Genomic DNA, 26720 nt, shown 5'->3' on the forward strand with positions numbered 1-26720 from the left:
GTCACAGAGAGACTCGTGAATGCGCAACTGACCGCCTTCATTGAAGAGAACTCCATCCTAGATGCCTCCCAGTCCGGATTCCGCAGCAACCACAGCACCGAGACCGCCCTCCTCGCCGCCACGGATGACATCCGCTTGCTACTAGACCAGGGACACGCTGTGGCCCTCATCCTTCTAGACCTCTCTGCGGTCTTTGATGCGGTCTTACATTGCATGCTCGCAGCCAGACTTCACGACGCTGGGATACAAGGAGCCGCCCTCGACTGGATCCAATCCTTCCTCTCCGGCAGAACCCAGAGGATTAAACTCCCTCCCTTCCTCTCCGAACCCACATAAATCAACTGCGGAGTACCCTAAGGATCTTCACTCAGCCCCACGCTTTTCATCATCTACATGGCCACCCTCGCCACCATCGTCAGACCGCATGGGCTCAGCATCATATCCTATGCCGACGACACCCAGCTCATCCTTTCACTCACGAAGAACCCTGAAGACACCAGACTGCTTCTAGGAAGGAATGAAAAATGTGGCAGCATTGATGCAACTCAGCTGTTTGAAGCTCAACTCAGAGAAGACCGAGGTCCTCATCCTCAGACCCTGCACCTCTGCCTGGGACAACCCCTGGTGGCCCTCTGCCCTCGGGAACCCACCACCCCGACAGACCATGCTCGGAACCTCAGCATCATCCTTGACTCCTCCCTCTCTGTGAACCGCGAGATCAACGCCGTCGCTTCCACTAGTTTCAACTGCCTTCGCATCCTCCGAAAGACCTTCAAATGGATCTTCCCAGACTGCAGAAAGATCGTCACCCACACACTCATAACAAGTAGACTGGACTACGGCAACGCCCTCTACGTCGGAATTAGCAGAACTCTTCCCTGCAAACTACAAACCATCCAGAACGCCGCAGCCAGACTCGTCCTCGGAACTCCGCGTCACAAGCACATGACCCAACACCTATGAGGCCTCCATTGGCTCCCAGTCGAGAAGAGGATCACCTTAAAAATCCTCACCCACGCCTACAAATCCCTCAACAACATCGGACCCAAATACCTCAATGAGAGGGTTTCCTTCCACGTACCTAAGAGAGACCTCTGCTCTGCCTACCTCGCCCTGGCCGAGGTCCCCCGCATACGCAGAACCAAAACCGGCGGAAGAGGCTTCTCCTACATCGCTGCCAATTCCTGGAACAAGCTCCCTGTGAATATCAGACGCTCCCAGACCCTGCACACATTCAGGAAGAACCTCAAGACCTGGCTCTTCGATTGATCTGGAGTCGCTCCCCCCCCCAGCACCTTGAGACCCTCCCGGGTGAATAGCGCGCTTTACAAACCCCTGATTGATTGATTCAATTAATCAATCAAACATTTATAGAGCGCGCTACTCACCCGGGAGGGTCTCAAGGCGCTGATGGGGGGGGGGGGGGGGGGGGGGGGGGGTTCTGCTACTGCTCGAAAAGCCAGGTTTTGAGGTGTTTCCTGAAGGTGAGATGGTCCTGGGTCATTCGTAAGTGTGCGGGAGGGAGTTCCATGTTTTGGCTACCAGGTAGGAGAACGATCTTCCTCCGGCGGTGGTTCTGCGAATTCGAGGGTGAGGCTGTGGATCGGAGCTGGCGGGTGGGAGTGTAGAACGAGAGGCGGTTGTTGAGGTATTCGGGGCCCATGTAGTGGAGCGCTTTGTGTGCATGGGTGAAGAGCCTGAATGTGATCCTCTTGCCGACGGGGAGCCAGTGCAGGATTCTCAGGTGGGCGGATATGTGGCTGTGGCGAGGGATGTCGAGGTTTAGTCGTGCGGATGCGTTTTGTATGTGTTGTAGTCGTTTCTGAAGTTTGGCAGTGGTCCCTGCGTATAGGGCGTTTCCGTAGTCCAGTCGGCTGGTGACGAGGGCCTGGGTGACCGTCCTTCTGGTTTCGGTGGGGATCCACCTGAAGATTGACTCTCGAGAATCAGGTTTACATTTAAATAAGTTTTAGTCAATGTAGTTTTATATGTTAAATTGTATGATTTTATCTTTTGTACAAGCAGTGGTACAGCTGGCAGAAATATTACTTTTTACGTTAATGGCAATGTCGCCTGTAATAAGAATGTGGTAACCAATCAACCCCCCCGCCTCCCCAATGCGTTCCCCCCCGCCCACACACACACACCACGTCATATGTGTAAATCCGATGTATACAATGGTCGTGTGTGGACCAGGTGCAGAAATTCAGTTAGAAACGTAGTAATATCAGAGGCACTGTGCAATGAATGGCTCTCTCTGGTGGGCCTGATCCATAAAACCAGAGTAGGGTGGAAATTCAGAGGTAGGCCATTGTAGGACAGTTTCTGGGAGCACTGTCTCTTTAAAGCTCTCTCAGACAGAGCCCAAGCCCTGCACATGTTCACTCCTACTTCAACATTAATCTATAGATTTTAAAATAAGTCTGTGCTACCCGTTTTTGTTCTTATCCTGCTACAACTGTTAATGTCTAAAAAAAGAATGCCACCCATTTGTTGATCTCATCCAGTGCAACTGCTAATGTCAAAAGTTGATAAAACCCAATAAAAAGCGTTTAATCATTAATAAGTCTGTTATTTGACTTAACACGTCCTTAGCATCTGATGGTGCCAGAGCTCGGAGCTGCCGTGCTGGTCCAACAGGCCTGTGTGATTGGCTCCTCGGCACTACGGCATGCATGGCCTTAGAAGCGTGAACAGGGCTGTAGGGTTCAACTACATGCACAGCAGCTTACCTTGGATACCTGGCATGCACAAAGGACCTTCCCAGAATCCTGCTGGCTGAGGAGCAGGACTGAGGCTGCCGGCACCTGCTCACACACCTGGTTCACCACCTTCATCAGCGCCTAGAAGTGGAGGAAGGGGTGGATAGGCGCTTGGTTATCAGAATCTGGGAACAACATTCATAAAACTCTATTTATTTGGTGTTTTATAGAAGCGTGAACATGGCCCTAAGAAAGGGTATCAGAGCGCTTTACATTCACATATCTTCAAACTTAGAACGGCACTTGCGACAAGTGAATTTAGTAAAAATAATCAGTGTACAGCGAGTTGCTAGAAACAGTTATGCTACAAAGTCCTGAGTAACTATACATTGCTTTGTAATAAAAACATTTGTGCTTTAACACTCATATATACAATCCAAAGATAATGGTTAGGGGACAATGTGAGTAAGCACATGTGTGAGCAAAAAGAGTCCTCTGAGAATAACAAGTCTGCTGAAATTATGGAAGAAATTTGCTCATAAAAAAGGATTTGGCTTCATTTTTGAAATCAGAAATGTATGATATTTTTCGAATGTTCCGGGGGAGTGCGTTCCAAATTCTTGGTGCTGCACCAGAGAAGGCTCGGTCGTAAGTTCTTTTCTTTCGGAAAAGGGCCGGTTTCAGTGATAACTCTCCTTGACTCCGGGATACTCTGCATCCTCCTGATAGTGTGATTTTCTTTGCCAGGTACACTGGTGTTTTGTAGTGTATCGCTTTGTGAGTGATACATGCCATCTTTATTCGTATTCTTGCTTCGTAAGGCAGCCAGTTGAGCGCTTTCAGATGAGGGGTGATGTGGTTGAATTTTCTGGAGCCCGTTATGAGTCTTGTTGCCACATTAAGACAGGCTTTCAGTGGGGCTGTTGAGATCTTGTGAAGCCCGGCTAGAGTTGTGCAACCATACTCGATCCTTGATATGACTAATGCCTGGACTGCTGTGTTAAGGTCTGAATAATTTATGAAAGGTTTCAGTTTTCTGAGGTAGCTTAAATGGAAACAGGCGTTTTTTGCGGTGTTAGTGTGTGTTAGCATGTTCAGGTTTTGTCTAGCATAATTCCAAGGGACTTGGTTGAGTCTACAAGCCTCGGAGTTTAGTTTAGCGCCGTGATCAGCTTGGTCCACTCAAGATATTTGTAGCGCTTTTCTGGGGGGAGATCAGAAGGAATTCCGTTTTATGCGGGTTAAGCCTGAGGTGATTAGTAGTTACTTGTCCTGCTCAACCATTAGGTATGCAGGAATGAGGATGTCCCAGTGAAAAAAGACCCTCATGCACGTGATGGGTATGGTGATATCTGAAGCGGTATATCTTGGTTCTCCGCTTATGGATCACGTGTGTGCATAATCATTAGGTCTATTTTCGGTTTATGCAGCCTCCACCAGGAGGTTCTTACCCATGGTTGACGCAGTAGTGAGCCAGTGATACGGGTTCTGTTAAAAAGACACAACAGCCGGGAGTTCTGATTCTTTAATGTACTTGGTTGTTGGTCTGGTAAACTCTATAGGAGTGCATCACTTGGACTGAGTTACGAGTACTGGATGCACTCAGAGTGGTTCGATTCCAGGGTTCGATTCCCGGCGCGGCAGGTTTCTGGACCAGGGTCAGCGGACTCGATAATTCTCTCGCCTCGGTGCCCACTCTGATCAGCGATCACACTCGGCAACTCTGGGCATTAGCTTGCCTCATCTTCACTAACGGCCCCACCAGACCGCCGGGGATGCCTGGTCTCACCCTGTAGATACCCATTAAGGGACCATCTCTCAGGGAAGCCAGGAAGGGTTTCGCAGCGGTCGAAGCGCCTTGGGACCCTCCGGGTAAGTAGTGCGCTATATAAATGCCTATACATTACATTACATTACATTACATCTGCCTGGGTTTAGGACTTACGGGCATTCATCAGGACCGGTGGTGGGAAAACGTGAGGTTTAACAAAATTAAGTGCTCAAATGTGAAAGAAAAAGGTGTTGACCTGTTTCTCTGGACTGGAGGTCTTATGTACCTGTAAAGAGTAAGCACAAAGTTTTCGGCATACATACAGGGCGGGGGGAAGGGGGACACATACACCGAGCAGAACGTTGCTGCTTATATCTATCCATACATAAATACATAAACAACTAAAAAATGGCAATACTTTAAAAACCGGTTAACAATCATGGCAATGTCAACTCTCTCTTTTTCTCTCCGAACTCATGCAGCGGGTATTTAGCGTGCTATACAACAGTGATTACATTGTATTCATTGTCGACCTAGAACGCTGATCTTAACTATGGTTATTGTCAAGTGGTGATTGTGGTGAGCCATAGGTGGGTGCTGGTGTTCAGCGGTCGTTGTGCGGACTTGAACTATGTTAGTGATTACGAGTGCTCAGGAAATGTTACCTCGCGCATTTGTTTAACACGCTCCTGTCGAATCGTAGAGCTCTTGGAAGGGGCTAAAGGGTAGAGATATGGGGTGGTTAGCATGGGTGGTTTAGAATACTTGCGGTTTTTTGGAGACGCCTTCATTGGTCTCGCTACCTGTTGCACCCGTTCCTCAGCTTGCTTCGTGAGTGCGCTGCTCTGCCCTTACTGATCCGGAAACACTTGCTGGTGTTTCCGGGTCGTTTTTATCAGGCTGGGATACCGTTTGTTGGTGATTACCTATTGGTCGGCTGTAGTTGTCACGGTGACAGAGGAATGTTTACCATGTTATGTGGAGTTAAGATTACAGGGGTGATACGTACGGGGAGTTTATCTATTAACCAAGGCCAGCCAGGGTATATTGTCATTCAGCCCTTCGCTATCAGTTTTGAGCCTATGCACCCATCTTTGTTCTTTTTCAAAAAGAATTCTTTCGGCATTGTGATCCTTGTTCGGCAAGGTTTCTAGGATGACCCACTGTAAATCTAGTACAGTGTGGCCCTTCTCTAGATAGTGAGTGGCCATCTTAGTAGTGCTCTTTTTACATTTCACATTGCTCCTGTGTTCGCACAGTCTTTGTTTGGCTTTCCTGCAGGTCATTCCAACGTACTTCAGGTTGCACGGACATGTGATCATATACACCACGTGTGTCCAAAGGACGATCGCAATGATGATAGAAGAAGGAGAGACGAACAACTGGATATCCAAAAAGGAGGGGGACTATCTCAGGACCAACACACCCCGAACCCCTTACTTCTATTCATTACCCAAGACCCACAAAGGGCGATTTCCACCACCAGGACGACCAATTGTGTCAGGAATCAGATCCATCCTCGAACCCCTCTCCCAATTTGCTGACCAATATCTGAGACCCCTTGTGCAAAAAACTCCTACATATCTGAAGGACACAAGAGACCTCCTTAACCAACTTAAAGACATCGAATACTCACCCAACACCATGCTCTTGGTGGGATTCGATGTCGAGAGCCTCTATACGAGTCTGCCACAGGAGAGAACTATGGAGACTCTTGAAAGCATTCTGTTCAGCACATAATGGTCATACAAGACACCCAGACACTTTGTTCTGGAGTGCTGCCGGATGGCACTTATGGAAAAAAAATTTCAGTATAAGGACAAGCTATACCGCCAATGCCATGGCACCTCAATGGGCAGTACTTTTGCCCCGAGCGTGGCGGACTGTACGTGAGCACTTTTGAGGACACACATATCCTGGATGCAACTAACAACCCCTACCATCAATGTATCCTTTTTTGGAAGCGATACATTGATGACATTTTTGTCATCTGGAAGGGAGATCGGGAGAAATTAACAGAATTCTACAACTGGCTCAACCAAAAAGACGACTGCCTTAAGTTCACCTACTGTGCAGACAACAAAAGTATTGACTTCTTAGATGTTACAATCTATGCTGAAGCTAACACCCTACAAACGCGTACCTTCTTTAAAACCACAGCGAAAAACATCCTCCTATCCTTTAACAGTTTCCACCCCGACCTCTACGAGAGAACTTACCGTACAGCCAGTTCCTCAGGTTACGACGAAACTTTAGTGACACGATGGAATACAAAACACAAGCTGGAGACCTATGTAAAAAACTGGAGGCTCGAGACTACCCAAAAAAGGTTATTGCCAAATGCAAAAAACGTGCCAGGAATCAAAATAGAGACGCACTGCTTGAATGCACCCCAAAAAATCAACCCGACGAGGTCCTTACATGTGTGACCACATATAGTGCCATGACTAATAACATCAAGAAAATTGTGAACAAAAACTGGCGCATACTGACATCAGGTAACCTCACTTGGCAAAAACCCAGATTTGCAAATAAAAGGAGCAGAAACCTGAAAGACATCTTGGTCCACACGAGACCACCACCAAAAACACCGAGACAACACACTAATCTATGGGGAAACCCACAAGTACAGGGACATTACCCTTGTGGCTCATGCTCCGTCTGTAGCCTCACAAAACCGACCAAAGAGCTCCAACTGCTTCCCAACTTCAAATGGACCCTGAATAGCCACACAAACTGCAACACCACACACGTGGTGTATATGATCACATGTCCGTGCAACCTGAAGTACGTTGGAATGACCTGCAGGAAAGCCAAACAAAGACTGTGCGAACACAGGAGCAATGTGAAATGTAAAAAGAGCACTACTAAGATGGCCACTCACTATCTAGAGAAGGGCCACACTGTACTAGATTTACAGTGGGTCATCCTAGAAACCTTGCCGAACAAGGATCACAATGCCGAAAGAATTCTTTTTGAAAAAGAACAAAGATGGGTGCATAGGCTCAAAACTGATAGCGAAGGGCTGAATTACAATATACCCTGGCTGGCCTTGGTTAATAGATAAACTCCCCGTACGTTTCACCCCTGTAATCTTAACTCCACATAACATGGTAAACATTCCTCTGTCACCGTGACAACTACAGCCGACCAATAGGTAATCACCAACAAACGGTATCCCAGCCTGATAAAAACGACCCGGAAACACCACCAAGTGTTTCCGGATCAGTAAGGGCAGAGCAGCGCACTAACGAAGCAAGCTGAGGAACGGGTGCAACAGGTAGCGAGACCAATGAAGGCGTCTCCAAAAAACCGCAAGTATTCTAAACCACCCATGCTAACCACCCCATATCTCTACCCTTTAGCCCCTTCCAAGAGCTCTACGATTCGACAGGAGTGTGTTAAACAAATGTGCGAGGTAACATTTCCTGAGCACTCGTAATCACTAACATAGTTCAAGTCCGCACAACGACCGCTGAACACCAGCACCCACCTATGGCTCACCACAATCACCACTCGACAATAACCATAGTTAAGATCAGCGTTCTAGGTCGACAATGAATACAATGTAATCACTGTCGTATAGCACGCTAAATACCCGCTGCATGAGTTCGGAGAGAAAAAGAGAGAGTTGACATTGCCATGACCAACCGGTTTTTAAAGTATTGCCATTTTTTAGTTGTTTATGTATTTATGTATGGATAGATATAAGCAGCAACGTTCTGCTCGGTGTATGTGTCCCCCTTCCCCCCGCCCTGTATGTATGCCGAAAACTTTGTGCTTACTCTTTACAGGTACCATAAGACCTCCAGTCCAGAGAAACAGGTCAACACCTTTTTCTTTCACATTTGAGCACTTAATTTTGTTAAACCTCACGTTTTCCCACCACCGGTCCTGATGAATGCCCGTAAGTCCTAAACCCAGGCAGATAGAGGCAGAAACATGTCGACCTTTTTTTAAGAATACCCCCACAACTCCCCCCCTTTTTTAACCACTCTGAGTGCATCCAGTACTCGTAACTCAGTCCAAGTGATGCATTCCTATAGAGTTTACCAGACCAACAACCAAGTACAATAAAGAATCAGAACTCCCGGCTGTTGTGTCTTTTTAACAGAACTCTTATCACTGGCTCACTACTGCGTCAACCATGGGTAAGAACCTCCTGGTGGAGGCTGCATAAACCGAAAATAGACCTAATGATTATGCACACACGTGATCCATAAGCGGAGAACCAAGATATACCGCTTCAGATACCACCATACCCATCACGTGCATGAGGGTCTTTTTTCACTGGGACATCCTCATTCCTGCATACCTAATGGTTGAGCAGGACAAGTGATCCATTCCCCTTTGATGATTAAATGCTATTTTGGAAAGTGAATGGATCCACAATCCATCTTCCTCACCCTTGATTAGAAGGTGATTAGTAGTTAGCCAATGGACGGATCTCCTAAGTGCCTGGTTCATGATAACGATCTCTTCTATTGAGGTGATCTTAATATAAAGTTGTGTATCATCTGCATACGTGTAGAAGGAGATGTTTGCCTGTTGTAAGATTTCTGTTAGTGGTTCGACGTAATGTAAGGTCACATTTATATAGCGCTACTACCACTCCAAGGAGCATCTTGGCGCTCAAGACCAACCCAGCTGGAATAGGTTGGTAGACTGGAGGCAACTCAGAACACATTAAACACTTTACACCAGTGCCCTACAGGCCGCGTCAGTGAGGGAGAAAATTCATGTCTTCAGGGATTTCCTAAAGTGGCTCTCCTTAGATATAAGCCGAAGCTGGAGTGGCAGTTTGTTCCAGGCCCTAGAGCCTAAGACAAAGAGAGATTTCCCACCTTTAGTGGCCAATCTAAATCTGGGTGTTACCATAAGATTTTGATTAGCGGACCTCAGGCAACGTGCTGGCTGATAAAGTTTAAAGCCATTAGACAAGTATCTGGGTCCTTGTGACTGGAAGGCTCTAAAGGTGATAACAAGGACCTTAACCCGTTCGGCGCTTATGACGGAACCGTTCCGTCACGCGCCTCGGGTGAGCTGTGCTAGTGACGGAACGGTTCAGTCACGGCCCGCTCGACGCGCCTGCGAGGCGCTGATTTCGCGCCTGCGCGGCGCGTTCTATTGAGTGGGCGCGTTCGTGACGGAACCGTTCCGTCACTAGCACAGCTCACCCGAGGCGCGTGACGGAGCGGTTCCGTCACAAGCGCAGGAGAGCCGTGCGACCCCCCCCCCCCACTCCCTAGCACTGCGGCGGAATTGCCGCCGCAGTGAAGGGGTTAAAGAAGACACGCTTGTGTATAGGTAACCAATGTGGGGTCTTGAGCGCGGCCGAAGCAGATGACCTTCTTGGCCAGCGAAGTACTAGACGGGCTGCAGCCTGTGGAGCTCTGCTTTGTTGGTACCTGCGTACAGGCTGTTGCAGTAGTCCAGTCTAGATGTTATCAATGCTACTGCCACTGTTTTCCTTGCTGCAAGTGGAAGAAGGTCAAAAAACTTCCTGAGTGATTTAATGATATGGAAGCACGTGCTAGCCACGCCTACCGCTTGCTGCTTAAATGACAATTGGTCATCAAACTTGATGCCCAGGTTACGCGCAGAGGAAATAGTGTTAGGAGGAGCTTCAGCATCCTCAGGCCACTATTGTTTAGGGGAGAACAGGTTTTGATGGCCGAAGGGCAATATTTCCATCTTCCCAGAGTTACATTTGAGGTGATTGTTATTCATCCACTCAAATGTAGCCGTAAGACAGTTTTTCAGGTTTTCCTCTGCACCAGGCAGCTCCCTATCCAACACCAGGATCAGCTGCGTGTCGTCAGCATATGATATAGTGCTAATCTATTAGGAAGCGATTAGCTCAATCAGGGGTACCATGTAAAGATTGAAAAGTACAGGGCTCAAACTAGAGCCCTGAGGGACCCCTGAGCTGATGACTTTTTCTTCAGATTTAAATTTGCCTAATACCGTGACCTGACGTCTCTGGTTGAGAAAATTTCTAAACCACTCCAATACCACTACTCCTATACCTGCGTTGCACAAACGGTCGACCAAGATTGTGTGTGAGACCGTATCGAAGGCCGCCGATAGATCGAGTAAAATCAAGACGGCCTTCTTCCCTTGGTCCATAGCCATTCGTAGGGTCTCTGCCGTAAACAAAAGGGCAGATTCGGTCGAATGTTTGGATCGAAACCCTGATTGGTTGGTGTGCAGGATGTTATTCTCCTCAAGAAAATTCGTAAGTTGGTTATTAACAAATTTTTCCGTCAGCTTAAACACCGCAGGGAGCAGGGAAATAGGACGCAGGTTGGACAGAGTGGTTGGGTCTGGTAGAGCTTTTTTCTGAAGTGGCATGACCGCTGCGCGCTTCCAAAGAAAGATTGAATAGAACGTAAAGATTGAATAGAGCAGGAGATAATGTTGTTTCCTGTGGTACTCCAATAAAATTTTTAGGTGAAGCAGATAATGATTGGTTCACTGTGAATTTTTGCGATCTGTTCTCTAAGAACAAACAAAACCACTTTAGGACTGTCCCCCTAAGGCCCATCCTTTTTTTCAGACGTTCCAGTATTTTGACATGGTTTACAGTGTCGAATGCCGATGAGAGTTCGAGCAGGATTATGAGACCGGTTTCGATGCGGTCAATGGCAAGAAGAGCATCGTCCACGATGTGCAGAATTGCTGTTTCGGTGCTGTGGTTTAGTCTAAATCCTGATTGGAAGTCATTCAGCAGTTTGAATTCAGAGATATGTTGGCTCAGCTGTTGATGTACACATTTTTCCAAGACCTTGGCTAGCATGGGAATGTTTGTTACTGGTCTACAGTTGTTGAGGTCTTGTTGAGAGATTATCTGTTGTCTTTTTTTTAAGGATTGAAGTTACTTGCCCTGTTTTTAGGCAGTCCGGTAATGAGCCTTGCGATAGCAAAGCATTGATAATCTTTGTCCATGAAGGGATGAGCAGATGGTTTATTGTAGACCAACAATTTGCAGGTAGAGGATCATTGAAATGATTGTTTGGTTTTATTGTTGATATAATCTTTGCAATGTCTGTGTTAATGTAAGGCTTGAATGCTGACCATAAAGCATTATTTTTAGGCCTGTTCGGTCGATATTGCGGCTTAGTTGGGGTGCTCCTTTTGATCAAGGGGCACTCCGCTACCTTTTTGAGCTCCACCTCCATGTATTTGGCTTGGGCTGTAAAGAGGCCTTTCTGGTTTGTCCTAATTGGATTAAATGGGGTGAAGCAGGGTGTTGTCTCCATTTCCACTCTGTGAGTCTGAGTGATCGTCTTTCTTCATTGAGGGATCCGTTAAACCAGGGTTTTTTATCTTTGTCAGGAATCCTTTTGAGTTTTAAAGGGGCTAAGACCTCTATTATGCTCGTCAAAGTATTATTGTAGTGTTCCGTTAAGTCAGTGACGTCTACCTGGTTATTAGGAGGTTGCAGATCTTTCTTTCATATAGTGCGGACAAGATCCAGACAATCAGAAACAAGCTTTAGAAAGAACTAAAATGGATACATAAGAATGCAACATGCTGAAAACTGTTCTGAAACCAACAATAAAAAGAGCACAAATCATGCCTGTTTATCAAGTACGTTTTTCAACACTTTGGTAATTAACTAAATGGAGATTCATCAACGTAAAGCAGTCAGACTAGTGGTCTGTTTTGTTTTCATTTTCATCAAAATTTGCCACATACTGTTAGATGGTCCTCTAATTGGCACATGTGCACTGGAAGAGCCTGTCACCCAGCAGGGACCTCACCACAAGTTTACCTCTGTGACCTTAGGATGCCACTGTTTACCTCTGTGTCGTCACCACAAGTTTACCTCTGTGACCTTAGGATGCCACTGTTTACCTCTGTGTCGTCACCACAAGTTTACCTCTGTGACCTTAGGATGCCACTGTTTACCTCTGTGTCGTCACCACAAGTTTACCTCTGTGACCTTAGGATGCCACTGTTTACCTCTGTGTCGTCACCACAAGTTTACCTCTGTGACCTTAGGATGCCACTGTTTACCTCTGTGTCGTCACCACAAGTTTACCTCTGTGACCTTAGAATGCCACTGTTTACCTCTGTGACGCCACTACAAGTTTACCCCTGTGATCTTAGGACGCCCCTGTCGCACAGCAGGGGTCTCACTACAAATATGCTCCTGTGAGTTAGGACGCCCCTGTCACCCAGCAGGGGCCTCACTACAAGTTTACTTCTGTGACCTCAGAACTCTCCTATTGCCCAGGGGGTAGGCTGCTGATCAAAGCGCCGGTGCCCCCTGCACAAGCGGGTTTTTGTTCAATGTTCAGCCCCACTCAAGGATGTTCGACCCCAGGCATCGCTTCCTGGTCCAGATGCTTGAGCGTCTCCTGATGGCCGAGACCAGATGGGAGGAGGGGCTTTCAAAAATGTGCCCTCAATTTATGACACAAAGCAAAGGCAGCCTAGAACCCACCTGGAATCAGGGGCACTCCAGGACATAAATAACAAAGGTTCTGCAAGGAGAGACCAACTGGGGGTGAACAAATTATCAATCTCAGGGAAAAGGCAATGTTAAATATGAGATTATCAATAATCACAATAGATTTCCTTATAAAAGTGAATAAATAAATACTTTCACTGCCTCATAATAGTGCTCAGGTGAACACAAAGTGGATGAAGGTCTGAGAAGTGCTGTGTGTGTGTGGTACAAGGAGAGAAGGAATGGCAAGCGTGTTACTAAAAATCCAATATTTGGGCCATGAGGGCTCACAACCCATATCAGTTCATTAACTGTTTGTTCCAATCGCATTAGTATTAGGCCTGAGCTGAACTCGCGAAGTTTCTAAAAAACTATGCATGATTCCGCGAACTGGCAGAAACGGGTACGTTGTGCTGCTCGCTCTGTAATGTAGCACTGGGTGCTTGATCGGTGCTGAAAAATCAGCGTGAACGGCACCGTGCTGCGTACTCAAGGGTGCAGCTTCTCGAGGTGATTTTGCTGCTGCTCGAATAGATTTTCTACTCAAGCTGCAGTTTTCTGACCCTCGGCGGTCCACGCGGCACTCTCAAAGGAGAAGCTTCTCGAGGTGATTTTGCTGCAGCTCTACTAGAGCAGCAGTTTTCTGACGGCAAACGGTTGCGATTTGCCACGACTGCATGTGTTGGAGAAATCCCACCTGGTGCCCTCGGAGGGTCGAAAGATCACACTAAGGTTTTGCCAAATATCACTTGCCAACTTATCGTTGGCAAGCTGCACACGAAAAAAAATTCCATCACATGAAGAATGGCGGAATTTGACTAGAACTCTGCTGGCCGAGCGTAATATATCACCCACCCCTACATAGTATTTCCATTTTCAGAGGTGCTTATGGCCATGAAAGGGTGTTGAGCAGAGCAGAACCAAGACATACAATGAATATAGTAATGTGTCACAAGTATGAAAAGCCTGCTTAGCTGGTGGAGCTGCATGCAACAGCAAAACAAACACAGAAAGATCACCCGTCTAATTACAATGTAAAACAGAACTGATGGAAAACCCTTGTATGGACAAACAGAACTACCTAATCTTTATGGAAAGTTATGACATAACTTAGGAACTCTGACAGGATTCATTTTCCTATTAAGTGCAATTGCGCAAGAATAAATCAAGTTTGCAAACAAAGGGCCTTTTAAGGGGTGGTTTACTCAATCTGAGTTACAATCAATCAATCGTTTTATTTCAGATATTAACATCCATAAAAAATCATCAAAAAGACCATAAAAATACATAAAATGCCAGGAAAGATTAAATATACATGTTAAAGTAAAGTTTTAATTATAAGAACATATTGCTTTGGCGGACTGCAGCGGATAAAAAAATGGCTTACAGAATAACAAACAAATATTGAATCCAATAACTAAGTACAACAAAGCTGATTTACGTCTTGGAACAGGCATCACTATAAAAAACACACACAAAAAGAAGAGCAGTAGATTATGAAAGGACAATCTAAATGTGGGTGAGAGCCACCTGCCACACCTGGAGGAGATTCCTGTTAGAAAGGACTCCAGGCCTAGAGAAGCTTCAGCAGAATTAGATTTCTGACCTGGGCTTTCCTAACTTCCTCTTTGTTCCTGTTCACACTAATGGATGATAATGTTGTGAGTGTCCTGGGTGGGAACAAGACATCCGCATTTTTTTTAATGATTTACCAGCTCCCGAGTGCTGCACCAGATGTGGGTGAGCGGGGAGCTGGCTAGGGCACCCAGGAGTGGATAGCCTGCGCTGCCCCTGCCCCTGGCAGTTCGGGCTGGACTGTTCCTATGAGGCACATGGTCAGACTGATTTGCATATGGCCATGTCTGAACTGGTGTGGCAGAGTGGGCTAAAGAACGGTGATGGATTAAACCCAGATCTGTTTACTGGGTGTGAGTGTTTGATTGGTTCAGATGCTCCGTCCATCACCACCCCCTTTTGTACCACTTTGTTCGCCATAAGTTGGCAGGGTATGCTCAGACGTGAGTCCTTGCTCACTTTGCCACTGGATTCAAGCAAGCCTGGCTGAAGACGGCTGGAATGCCAAAAACTGGTCCTAGGAAGCTTGTTTCCGGTCCAGGGAAGGCATGGCTTGGCAGTTCGGGCTGGACTGTTCCCATGAGGCACAGGGTCAGACTGATTTGCATATGGCCATGTCTGAACTGGGGTGGCGGAGTGAGCTAAAGAACGGTGATGGATTAAACCGAGATCAGTTGAATGGGGATGAGTGTTTGTATTGTGAAGGCTCCGTCCATCATCCCATTTGGTTTTTCTTTGTTCGCCCTAAGTTGGCAGGGTATGTTCAGACGTGAGTCCCTTGCCACTTTGCCACTGGATTTGGCCATGTCTGAACTGGGTTGGCGGAGTGAGCTAAAGAACAGTGATGGATTAAACTCAGATCAGTTGACTGGGTGTGAGTGTTTGATTGGTTCAGATGCTCCGTCCATCACAACCCCCTTTTCTACCGCTTTGTTCGCCATAGGTTGGCAGGGTATGCTCAGACGTGAGTCCCTTGCTCACTTTGCCACTGGATTCAAGCAAGCCTGGCTGAAGACGGCTGTAATGCCAGAAACCGGTCCTAGGAAGCTTGTTTACGGTCCAGGGAAGGCATGGCTTGGCAGTTCGGGCTGGACTGTTCCCATGAGGAACAGGGTCAGACTGATTTGCATATGGCCATGTCTGAACTGGGGTGGCAGAGTGGGCTAAAGAACGGTGATGGATTAAACCTAGATCTGTTGACTGGGTGTGAGGGTTTGATTGGTTCAGATGCTCCGTCCATCACCACCCCCTTTTGTACCACTTTGTTCGCCATAAGTTGGCAGGGTATGCTCAGACGTGAGTCCCTTGCTCACTTTGCCACTGGATTCAAGCAAGCCTGGCTGAAGACGGCTGGAGTGCCAGAAACCGGTCCTAGGAAGCTTGTTTCCGGTCCAGGGAAGGCATGGCTTGGCAGTTCGGGCTGGACTGTTCCCATGAGGCACAGGGTCAGACTGATTTGCATATGGCCATGTCTGAACTGGGGTGGCGGAGTGAGCTAAAGAACGGTGATGGATTAAACCGAGATCAGTTGAATGGGGATGAGTGTTTGTATTGTCAAGGCTCCGTCCATCATCCCATTTGGTTTTTCTTTGTTCGCCCTAAGTTGGCAGGGTATGTTCAGACGTGAGTCCCTTGCCACTTTGCCACTGGATTTGGCCATGTCTGAACTGGGTTGGCGGAGTGAGCTAAAGAACAGTGATGGATTAAACTCAGATCAGTTGACTGGGTGTGAGTGTTTGATTGGTTCAGATGCTCCGTCCATCACAACCCCCTTTTCTACCGCTTTGTTCGCCATAGGTTGGCAGGGTATGCTCAGACGTGAGTCCCTTGCTCACTTTGCCACTGGATTCAAGCAAGCCTGGCTGAAGACGGCTGTAATGCCAGAAACCGGTCCTAGGAAGCTTGTTTACGGTCCAGGGAAGGCATGGCTTGGCAGTTCGGGCTGGACTGTTCCCATGAGGAACAGGGTCAGACTGATTTGCATATGGCCATGTCTGAACTGGGGTGGCAGAGTGGGCTAAAGAACGGTGATGGATTAAACCTAGATCTGTTGACTGGGTGTGAGGGTTTGATTGGTTCAGATGCTCCGTCCATCACCACCCCCTTTTGTACCACTTTGTTCGCCATAAGTTGGCAGGGTATGCTCAGACGTGAGTCCCTTGCTCACTTTGCCACTGGATTCAAGCAAGCCTGGCTGAAGACGGCTGGAGTGCCAGAAACCGGTCCTAGGAAGCTTGTTTCCGGTCCAGGGAAGGCATGGCTTGGCAGTTCGGGCTGGACTGTTCCCATGAGGCATAGGGTCAGACTGATTTGCATATGGCCATGTCTGAACTGGGGTGGCAGAGTGGGCTAAAGAACGGTGATGGATTAAACCCAGATCTGTTCACTGGGTGTGAGTGTTTGATTGGTTCAGATGCTCCGTCCATCACCACCCCATTTTGTACCGCCCTGTCTTACACGGCACCTGGGTGTCCAGTGTGCACGGCACCCAGGAATTAATAATAAATAAAGAAATGTAGCGCTAAGCTGCAGACAGAGAACAGAGGGCTTCTCCGGCTGCTCCAATATTCACTGCTCTGGGCCAGGGAGTACCCCTTAATGCCTTGCAAGAGCATATTTGGATATTCTGTAGCTTCCAAGGTGCCCCGAGCAGGGGCACCACCAATGAAGTAAAAGAGTATTGCAGAGGGCATGCAGGAGTTGCAGCTTCCCCCAAATACTTCCTGTTGGAAAGTAGATAATTAGTAGTGGTAAATGTGCATATATGTACACTAAATTGTATAAAAGGAAGACTCTTACACATTTATTGTTGTTTCACTTTTAAAAAGCTTTATTGCTAACTTTGTTGATTAATGGTGCAATTAATATATTTTTAATGAGTGCTTTTAAATGTAATTATGAGTGATGTAATAGATGAGGACATAAGCAATAGGAATGGCAGGAATGCAAGTTATAGTTAACCAGGTAACTGTAACTGGGTATTTTCAGTGTTTTTGTGTGTTTAAATGGTATTTTTAACTAACATTTCCACCTAACTATAACATCATTTTAACTTTTGTTCTTTTCAGTGAATTTCTGAGGCTTTGTTTCAATGTAAACTAAGATATTAATACCATACTTATTTTGACTTCTCTGATCCCTTAACCTTGGTCTGCGTTTTTTGGCACATGTTCAGTTACGGGTGGCTGGGTGTAGGTCAGCTCCCTTTCCTATATGCCGTGGTGCAAGGCAGGGTTGCCCCCTGTCTCCACTGTTATTCGTGCTTGTCATAGAGCCCCTAGCCACATGATCTAGGGGTTTGAATGGTCCCAGGCGCGATCAGACAGAATTGCGTTATACACGGATGATAATTTGTTCTTTCAATCAATCAATCAGTGACACTTGTAAAGCGCGCTACATACCCGTAGGGTCTCAAGGCGCTTGGGGGGGGGGGGGGGGGGGGGGGTGCCGCTACTGCTCGAACAGCCAGGTCTTCAGCTTCTTCCTGAAGGAGAGGTGGTCTTGGGTCAGGCGCAGGTCGGACGGGAGGGAGTTCCAGGTCTTGGCGGCCAGGTAGGAGAAGGACCTTCCTCCTGTTGTCGTTCTTTGGATGCGGGGGACGGCGGCGAGGGCGTGGTTGGCTGATCGGAGGTGGCGTTTGGGAGCGTAGAAGTTGACTCGGCTGTTGAGGTAGCTCGGGCCTTGGTCGTGTAGGGCTTTGTGTGCGTGGGTGAGGAGGCGGAAGGTGATTCTTTTGTTAACGGGGAGCCAGTGAAGGTCTCTCAGATGTCCGGAGATGTGGCTGGTTCGTGGGATGTCGAGGATGAGTCTGGCTGAGGCGTTCTGGATCCGCTGGAGTCTCTTCTGGAGCTTGGCGGTGGTACCGGCGTAGAGGGCGTTGCCGTAGTCCAGTCGGCTGGTGACGAGGGCCTGGGTGACGGTCTTCCTGGTCTCTGTGGGGATCCACCAGAAGATCTTCCGTAGCATGCGTAGGATGTTGAAGCACGCCGAGGAGACGCTGTTGACTTGCCTGGTCATGGAGAGGGAGGAGTCCAGGATGAAGCCCAGGTTTCGTGCATGGTCTGTCGGTTTGGGTGCGGTGCCCAGGGCGGGAGGCCACCAGGAGTCGTCCCAGGCGGAGGGTGAGGAGCCCAGGATGAGGACCTCCGTCTTGTCCGAGTTCAGTTTCAGGCGGCTGGTCGTCATCCACTCGGCTACCTCTTTCATCCCTTCGTGCAGGTTGGCTCTGGCGGTGGCGGGGTCGTTGGTCAGGGAGAGGATCAGCTGGGTGTCGTCGGCGTAGGAGATGATGCTGAGGTGGTGTTTGCGTACGATGGCCGCGAGGGGGCTCATCCTTGATTTTCTGGGCCCCAAGTACTCCAGATACTCCGGGTGTTTAGAGAAACCTCAGAGCCAACGGTGTTATTTCCCATGTGCAGTGATCAAGGCGGGGTACCTGGGCCGAACAATTATCTCATGCTACGGGTGGCTTCAAATATTTGGGTGTCTTTATCTCACTGTGTCCCACGACGTAGTCACATAATATCAATTTGCTGCTTTCATGTATCCGCGAGGAGACCAAGATATGGTCCTATCTACCACTGTCCCTGTATGGACCGTCTGCAATTTTTTAAGATGGTCTCCCTGCCTCGGCTGCTCTATCGGTTGCAAAACTTCCCATACAATATTACTCGCACATGGTTGCCCAAGTAATTCCAATCCTTAACAAGTTCATTTTGGGTGGAAGGGCCATTCGCGTTGCATTGCGTACCTGCACGAAGTCAACATATTGGGGTGGGATTGCAGCGGCTGATGAATAAGTTTATTATGCAGCATCACACCTGCTGGCTATCAATGAGTGATGATACAGCCTGCACACAGACCCAGCATATGCAGTTGAGCGTTTGAGCTGAGTTGAGCATACCCCTCTTGAAACTTCTTTACCGCCACATGAACCTTGACTTCTTGCCCCCAGCCAGTAGAACGGTCGCTCAGCTCTGGCGATACATTGCTACATTGTTAAGAAAATGGGCTGGGAGGGGCGCCTGACACAGAAGACCCGCTGTGGCAGGATACCTACCTGCGCTGTAGCTGAACTTTTAGGCGTCCATGCATGGGACCTCCTCGGAATCTCTACCCTTGGGGACACCATGCAGGGTTCCACTCTAAAATCATTTCAGTAACTACAAAATTTATTTCAACTGCACCAATCGAAGTTTTCTAAATATTTGAATTTGAGACTTGCTCTGACTCCTTTGTTCCGCTCACTGAGTGACTTGCCCTAATACCACCCCCTTGAGGGTCGCTTACTAATGGGGGACCTAGGAACTCATGAGATCCAACAGATCTATCAGACGTTAACCACACATACTCATACTTCACTACGCAAAACCTGGGGGTTGTAGGAAGCGGATATGTCCGAAATGACGGATGATGACTGGACGGAGGCCTCGCTAGTCCTTGTGGAGCCGCTATATCCACATGTTATTGTCTCATTCAGTTGAAATATCTCCCCCGTGCATACTTCACTCGCTCCCGTCTTTGGAAGGTGGGTGTTATCCAGTCCCCTATGTGTCTTAGATGCGGGGAAGCGGAGCAAACCTTTTTCCACACTATTTGGAGCTGTGGGGCGCTGCAGCCGTTTTGGGGGAAAATTCCGTCATATCTGGGCCGGGTCCTGTCCTGGAGCCTCCCGCTTGACCCCAAGTTGTTCCTGCTGCATAGCATGGAGGGGATTGGTGTGAATTGCTACAAACAGCACCTCTTGTTCTTGGGCCCAACGGTGGAAAGCGATCTCTCCACCAACTATGGGCGGGTGGAAGGTGGCCATGGACAAATGCATGGGGGCGGAACTTGCAGTCTATCAGGCACGTGGCTGCCCACAAAAACATAGGAAAATATGGTCCCGTTGGGCGACATACCGAGGCATAGACTTACCCACCTGCCACCATCAGACTCCCTCAAAACCCGTCCTTACATGATACCCTAGATGAGCAGCTCTGATGTTATTATATGCACACACACTTCGGTCAGTGAATTCTGGGGTAACTTGTGCAAGTTTTTGTTTCAGGGCCTTCAGGTTTGCAGGTTAGCTTGTTGTGGAAAAGTACTTGGTACTATCTAGTTCAAAATGTATCCATAATGTATACTTTGGGATTTATCCGCTATGTACCACTAAACTCAATAAAATCTGTCATTTAAAAAAAAGATATTAATACCATACCAAATTATGATGGTATTTTAACCTTTGTTTTTTTCAGTGAGTATATATATTATCAACATCGGGAGCTGCAACAGGTGCGAGCATTTTGTTTGGGGCGGAGCCTAGTTCACATGACCATTTAAGGTGCAGGACTTTAATTAACAATTGTATCGATGGGAGCCTCCTGTAAACTTGGGCGCTGAAGAAGGCATGGATATGCCGAAATGCATTCGCCATTAACATCGGAATAAAAGAAGCTTCCTTACTGTTCCCCCGTGTGGCCTCTACTCTTTTCGGAAGGAGGAGGAGATATATATATATATATATATATATATATATATATATAAGTAGCTATATGAGTAACTATATGGGTTATTGATTGGTTGCCCAAGTATTTGTATGGGATACTGAGTGTGTGTGTGGGTGGCTGGGAGGTGTATGACTCTGTGCATAGATGTGTGAGCAGTTGATTCACTAGATGTATGGTTTCAAAAGTGCATGTGGAAACAGCTGTATGGGCGGTTGACTGTGTGCATGAGTGTATTGGTGAGTGAATGGATATCTCAGTGCTACATGTCAAAGTAAGTACATATGTAAAACACAGTACATGTGAGAGTTGACATATATAAATAACTGTGCATAAGAGCCAGTGAATGTGTGAGTGGCTGTATGGATCATTGTGAACTTGTATCAGGGATTGTATAAGAGAGTTAATATGTGTTAGTATATGTTTGAATAAGTAAAGTTTGTATAACTGTATAGTTGAGGAAATGGAGGTGTGATTGATTCTTTGATTGACTGACTAGGTGTGTGAGTAACTCCATGGATGAGTGACAGTCTGTGAGTGTCTGTTTACACTGATTGTATCTAAGGTTAAATTAGAGTCTGAAGAGGTTCATCGTATTATCACATGAATGATATCATCAGTGATGTGATCAGTAATGTCAAATGAGATGTCATCAGTGATGTCATCAGTGATGTCATTTGAGATGTCATCAGTGATGTCATTTGAGATGTCATCAGTGATGTCATCAGTGATGTCACTGACCATGTCATGAATGATGTAATATGTGACATCATCAGCAGTGGATTGCGGGTGCGCGATATATAGTTAGTGCAACTAACTATATATGGAATTTCAATGGTTTTGTGTGAGTAAAATAAGGTTTTGTAAATGCGAATTCCTAACTATATATGGTCTATAACCTATGGTTTTTTCAGTGAATTTTCAAGGATTTGTAAATGCTAATTCCTAACTATATATGGTCTATAACCTACGGTTTTTTCAGTGATTAAAGTGTCTTAATTTGGCAATCATTATTTATGTTCTTCTGTAAACTGCTGCATGTTTAAATCAGTAGCTATATCAGTAACTATATGGGTTATTGAATGGTTGCCCAAGTATTTGTATGGGAGACTGAGTATGTGTGTGGGTGGCTGGGAGGTGTATAACTCTGTGCATAGATGTGTGAGATTATAACTCTGTGCATAGATGTGTGAGCAGTTGATTCCCTAGGTGTATGGGTTCAAAAGTGCATGTAGAAACAGCTGTATGGACAGTTGACTGTGTGCATGAGTATATTGGTGAGTGAATGGATATCTCAGTTCTACATGTCAAAGTAAGTACATATGTAAAACACACTCCATGTGAGAGTTGACATATATAAATAACTGAACATAAGAGCCAGTGAATGTGAGAGTGGCTGTATGAATCATTGTGAACTTGTATCAAGGATTGTATAAGAGAGTAAATATGTGTTAGTATATGTTTGAATAAGTAAGGTGTGTATAACTGTATAGTTGAGGAAATGGAGGTGTGATTGATTCTTTGCATGACTGACTAGGTGTGTGGGTAACTCCATGGATGTGTGACAGTCTGTGAGTGCCTGTTTACACTGATTGTATCTAAGGTTATATTAGAGTCTGAAGATGTATTATCACATAAATGATATCATCAGTGATGTAATCAGTAATGTCAAATGAGATGTCAGTGATGTCATCAGTGATGTCATTTGAGATGTCATCAGTGATGTCATCAGTGATGTCATTTGAGATGTCATCAGTGATGTCATCAGTGATGTCACTGACCATGTCATGAATGATGTAATATGTGACATCATTAGCAGTGGATTGCGGGTCCGCGATATATAGTTAGTGCAACTAACTATATATGGAATTTCAATGGTTTTGTGCAAATAAAATAAGGTTTTTTAAATGCTAATCCCTAACTATATATGGTCTATAACCTATGGTTTTTTCAGTGAATTTTCAAGGTTTTGTAAATGCAAATTCCTAACTATATATGGTCTATAACCTATGGTTTTTTCTGTGAATTTCATTGGTTTTTTAAAAGCTAATATCTATAGCTGTAAAATATATTCTTTATTAAGTGACGTATCACGTAGCCCGTGAGACGCCTAATGATGCATCGCATAACCGTGACGTATCGTCTCTGCAGCGCAAACCAAACCCAAAACGTAAGCGCGCCAGAACACGCTTAAAGATATATATATATTTTTTTAACCTTAATTAGACAAAATCCACACGTGCACATATCACAAACGTTCAAAAAACACAATATGTCGGACTCCCGTTACGCTGCCGGTTAGCTGCCCGGTTAACGTACCAGGAAGCACCTTTACCGCGAAAAATCGCAATTTTTTTTTCACCCCCCAGGGAACTTTAATAGCCCCCTCATCAATCCTAGGGGTTCAGGAGGGGTCTGCCTTACCCCTTTCATTCATTTACACCTTTTTTTTTTCCACCTCTTGTCTCTCGATCCCACAGAGAGACAAGATGGCGGCCGCTCCAGACTGTTTACAATGATAACAGCCAATCAGCTTCTCCTCAGACTCCCGTTACACTGCCGGTTAGCTTCCCGGTTAGCTGCCCGGTTAGCTGCCCGGTTCGCGTACCAAGACGCGTCTCTACGGCGAAAAAATCGGATTTTTTTTTTTTTTTGGGCCCCGCGTGGCTTTATAATATCCCCCTCATCAATCCTAGGGGGTCAGAAGGGGTGTACCATGCCCTCTTTCCTTCATTTCCCCCTTTGTTTTGGCCTCCTCTCGTCTCTCGATCCTACCGAGAGACAAGATGGCGGCCGCTCCGGACTGTTTACAATGTTGACAGCCAATCAGCTACTCGTCAGACTCCCGTTACACTGCCGGTTAGCTTCCCGGTTAGCTGCCCGGTTCGCGTACCAAGACGCGTCTCTACGGCGAAAAAAACGGATTTTTTTTTTTTTTTTTGGGCCCAGCGTGGCTCTATAATATCCCCTCATCAATCCTAGGGGGTCAGAAGGGGTCTACCTTGCCCCCTTTCCTTCATTTCCTCCTTTGTTTTGGCCTCCTCTTGTCTCTCGATCCTACCGAGAGACAAGATGGCGGCCGCACCGGACTGTTTAGAATGTTGACAGACACCGGAGAGCCAATCAGCTTCGCTTCGCAAAGTTCCGATAAGCGAAAAGTACGCGAACCGGATCGAAGCCCGGAGCGCTGTTACAGATATATATCTTGATTTAAACGTTAATTTCTCAAAATTCACTGAAGCATATATATTGAGACCTAGCAAAGGCACATCGGGCTAACAGTCCCTACAATTTTGCCAAGTTTCGTGGAAATCCATTCAGCCGTTCGGGCTAAAAGTGAGTCCAACCGCCCTATGGAAATTAACATGGGAAAAACGCGTTTTGGGACCCCCCTTTTTTCTCAGCCCCCCCTTGACGAACCCCCCCCAAATTTACAGGAGCTGCTCAGAAACAAAATGTGCCATTTTCAGTGTAAACAGGCACTCACAGACTGTCACACATCCATGGAGTTACCCACACACCTAGTCAGTCATGCAAAGAATCAATCACACCTCCATTTCCTCAACTATACAGTTATACACACCTTACTTATTCAAACATATACTAACACATATTTACTCTCTTATACAATCCTTGATACAAGTTCACAATGATTCATACAGCCACTCTCACATTCACTGGCTCTTATGTTCAGTTATTTATATATGTCAACTCTCACATGGAGTGTGTTTTACATATGTACTTACTTTGACATGTAGAACTGAGATATCCATTCACTCACCAATATACTCATGCACACAGTCAACTGTCCATACAGCTGTTTCTACATGCACTTTTGAACCCATACACCTAGGGAATCAACTGCTCACACATCTATGCACAGAGTTATAATCTCACACATCTATGCACAGAGTTATACACCTCCCAGCCACCCACACACATACTCAGTCTCCCATACAAATACTTGGGCAACCATTCAATAACCCATATAGTTACTGATATAGCTACTGATTTAAACATGCAGCAGTTTACAGAAGAACATAAATAATGATTGCCAAATTAAGACACTTTAATCACTGAAAAAACCGTAGGTTATAGACCATATATAGTTAGGAATTAGCATTTACAAATCCTTGAAAATTCACTGAAAAAACCATAGGTTATAGACCATATATAGTTAGGAATTCGCATTTACAAAACCTTATTTTACTCACACAAAACCATTGAAATTCCATATATAGTTAGTTGCACTAACTATATATCGCGCACCCGCAATCCACTGCTGATGATGTCACATATTACATCATTCATGACATGGTCAGTGACATCACTGATGACATCACTGATGACATCTCAAATGACATCACTGATGACATCTCAAATGACATCACTGATGACATCACTGATGACATCTCATTTGACATTACTGATCACATCACTGATGATATCATTCATGTGATAATACGATGAACCTCTTCAGACTCTAATTTAACCTTAGATACAATCAGTGTAAACAGACACTCACAGACTGTCACTCATCCATGGAGTTACTCACACACCTAGTCAGTCAATCAAAGAATCAATCACACCTCCATTTCCTCAACTATACAGTTATACAAACTTTACTTATTCAAACATATACTAACACATATTAACTCTCTTATACAATCCCTGATACAAGTTCACAATGATCCATACAGCCACTCACACATTCACTGGCTCTTATGCACAGTTATTTATATATGTCAACTCTCACATGTACTGTGTTTTACATATGTACTTACTTTGACATGTAGCACTGAGATATCCATTCACTCACCAATACACTCATGCACACAGTCAACCGCCCATACAGCTGTTTCCACATGCACTTTTGAAACCATACATCTAGTGAATCAACTGCTCACACATCTATGCACAGAGTCATACACCTCCCAGCCACCCACACACACACTCAGTATCCCATACAAATACTTGGGCAACCAATCAATAACCCATATAGTTACTCATATAGCTACTTATCAACACATGCAACAGTTTACAGAACAACAGACATAATGATGCACAAATTAAGACAGTTTAGTCACTAACCCATGCACTCAGTGAGACACATTTAATCACTCACTCATACAGTCAGTCATGCACCTACTAAATCCTTCATCCAGACACTTATACATCCACTCATTCTTCAATATGTAAGACATATTTTAACTTTACAGAAACATACAGTCACTGGATGTTGTCATCAGTGATGTCATCAGTGATGTCATTTGAGATGTCATCAGTGATGTCATCAGTGATGTCACTGACCATGTCATGAATGATGTAATATGTGACATCATCAGCAGTGGATTGCGGGTGCGCGATATATAGTTAGTGCAACTAACTATATATGGAATTTCAATGGTTTTGTGTGAGTAAAATAAGGTTTTGTAAATGCGAATTCCTAACTATATATGGTCTATAACCTATGGTTTTTTCAGTGAATTTTCAAGGATTTGTAAATGCTAATTCCTAACTATATATGGTCTATAACCTACGGTTTTTTCAGTGAATTTTCAAGGTTTTGTAAATGCTAATTCCTAACTATATATGGTCTATAGCCTATGGTTTTTTCAGTGAATATATATATATACATACATATATAAACATATATCATCTGTATATCTACATATAAATACAAACATAAATGCATGCATACATATAGTTATATGCATTTTAGGGTT

The 26720-nt window shown here is 45.7% G+C and overlaps 1 protein-coding gene across 1 annotated transcript in view; it reads right to left on the reverse strand.

Annotated features, from left to right (window-relative positions):
- Window positions 1–26720, reverse strand: part of AARS2 (alanyl-tRNA synthetase 2, mitochondrial) — a 160776-nt gene that overhangs the window by 41999 nt on the left and 92057 nt on the right. The window contains exon 21 of the mRNA XM_086925856.1: window positions 2733–2843. Coding sequence (XP_086781982.1) covers window positions 2733–2843 — 111 coding nt within the window. The remainder of the gene's footprint in view (window positions 1–2732; window positions 2844–26720) is intronic.

The sequence above is a fragment of the Lissotriton vulgaris genome, chromosome 6 (genome assembly GCF_964263255.1).
Source record: "Lissotriton vulgaris chromosome 6, aLisVul1.2, whole genome shotgun sequence".
Classification (NCBI taxonomy): Eukaryota; Metazoa; Chordata; class Amphibia; order Caudata; family Salamandridae; genus Lissotriton; species Lissotriton vulgaris.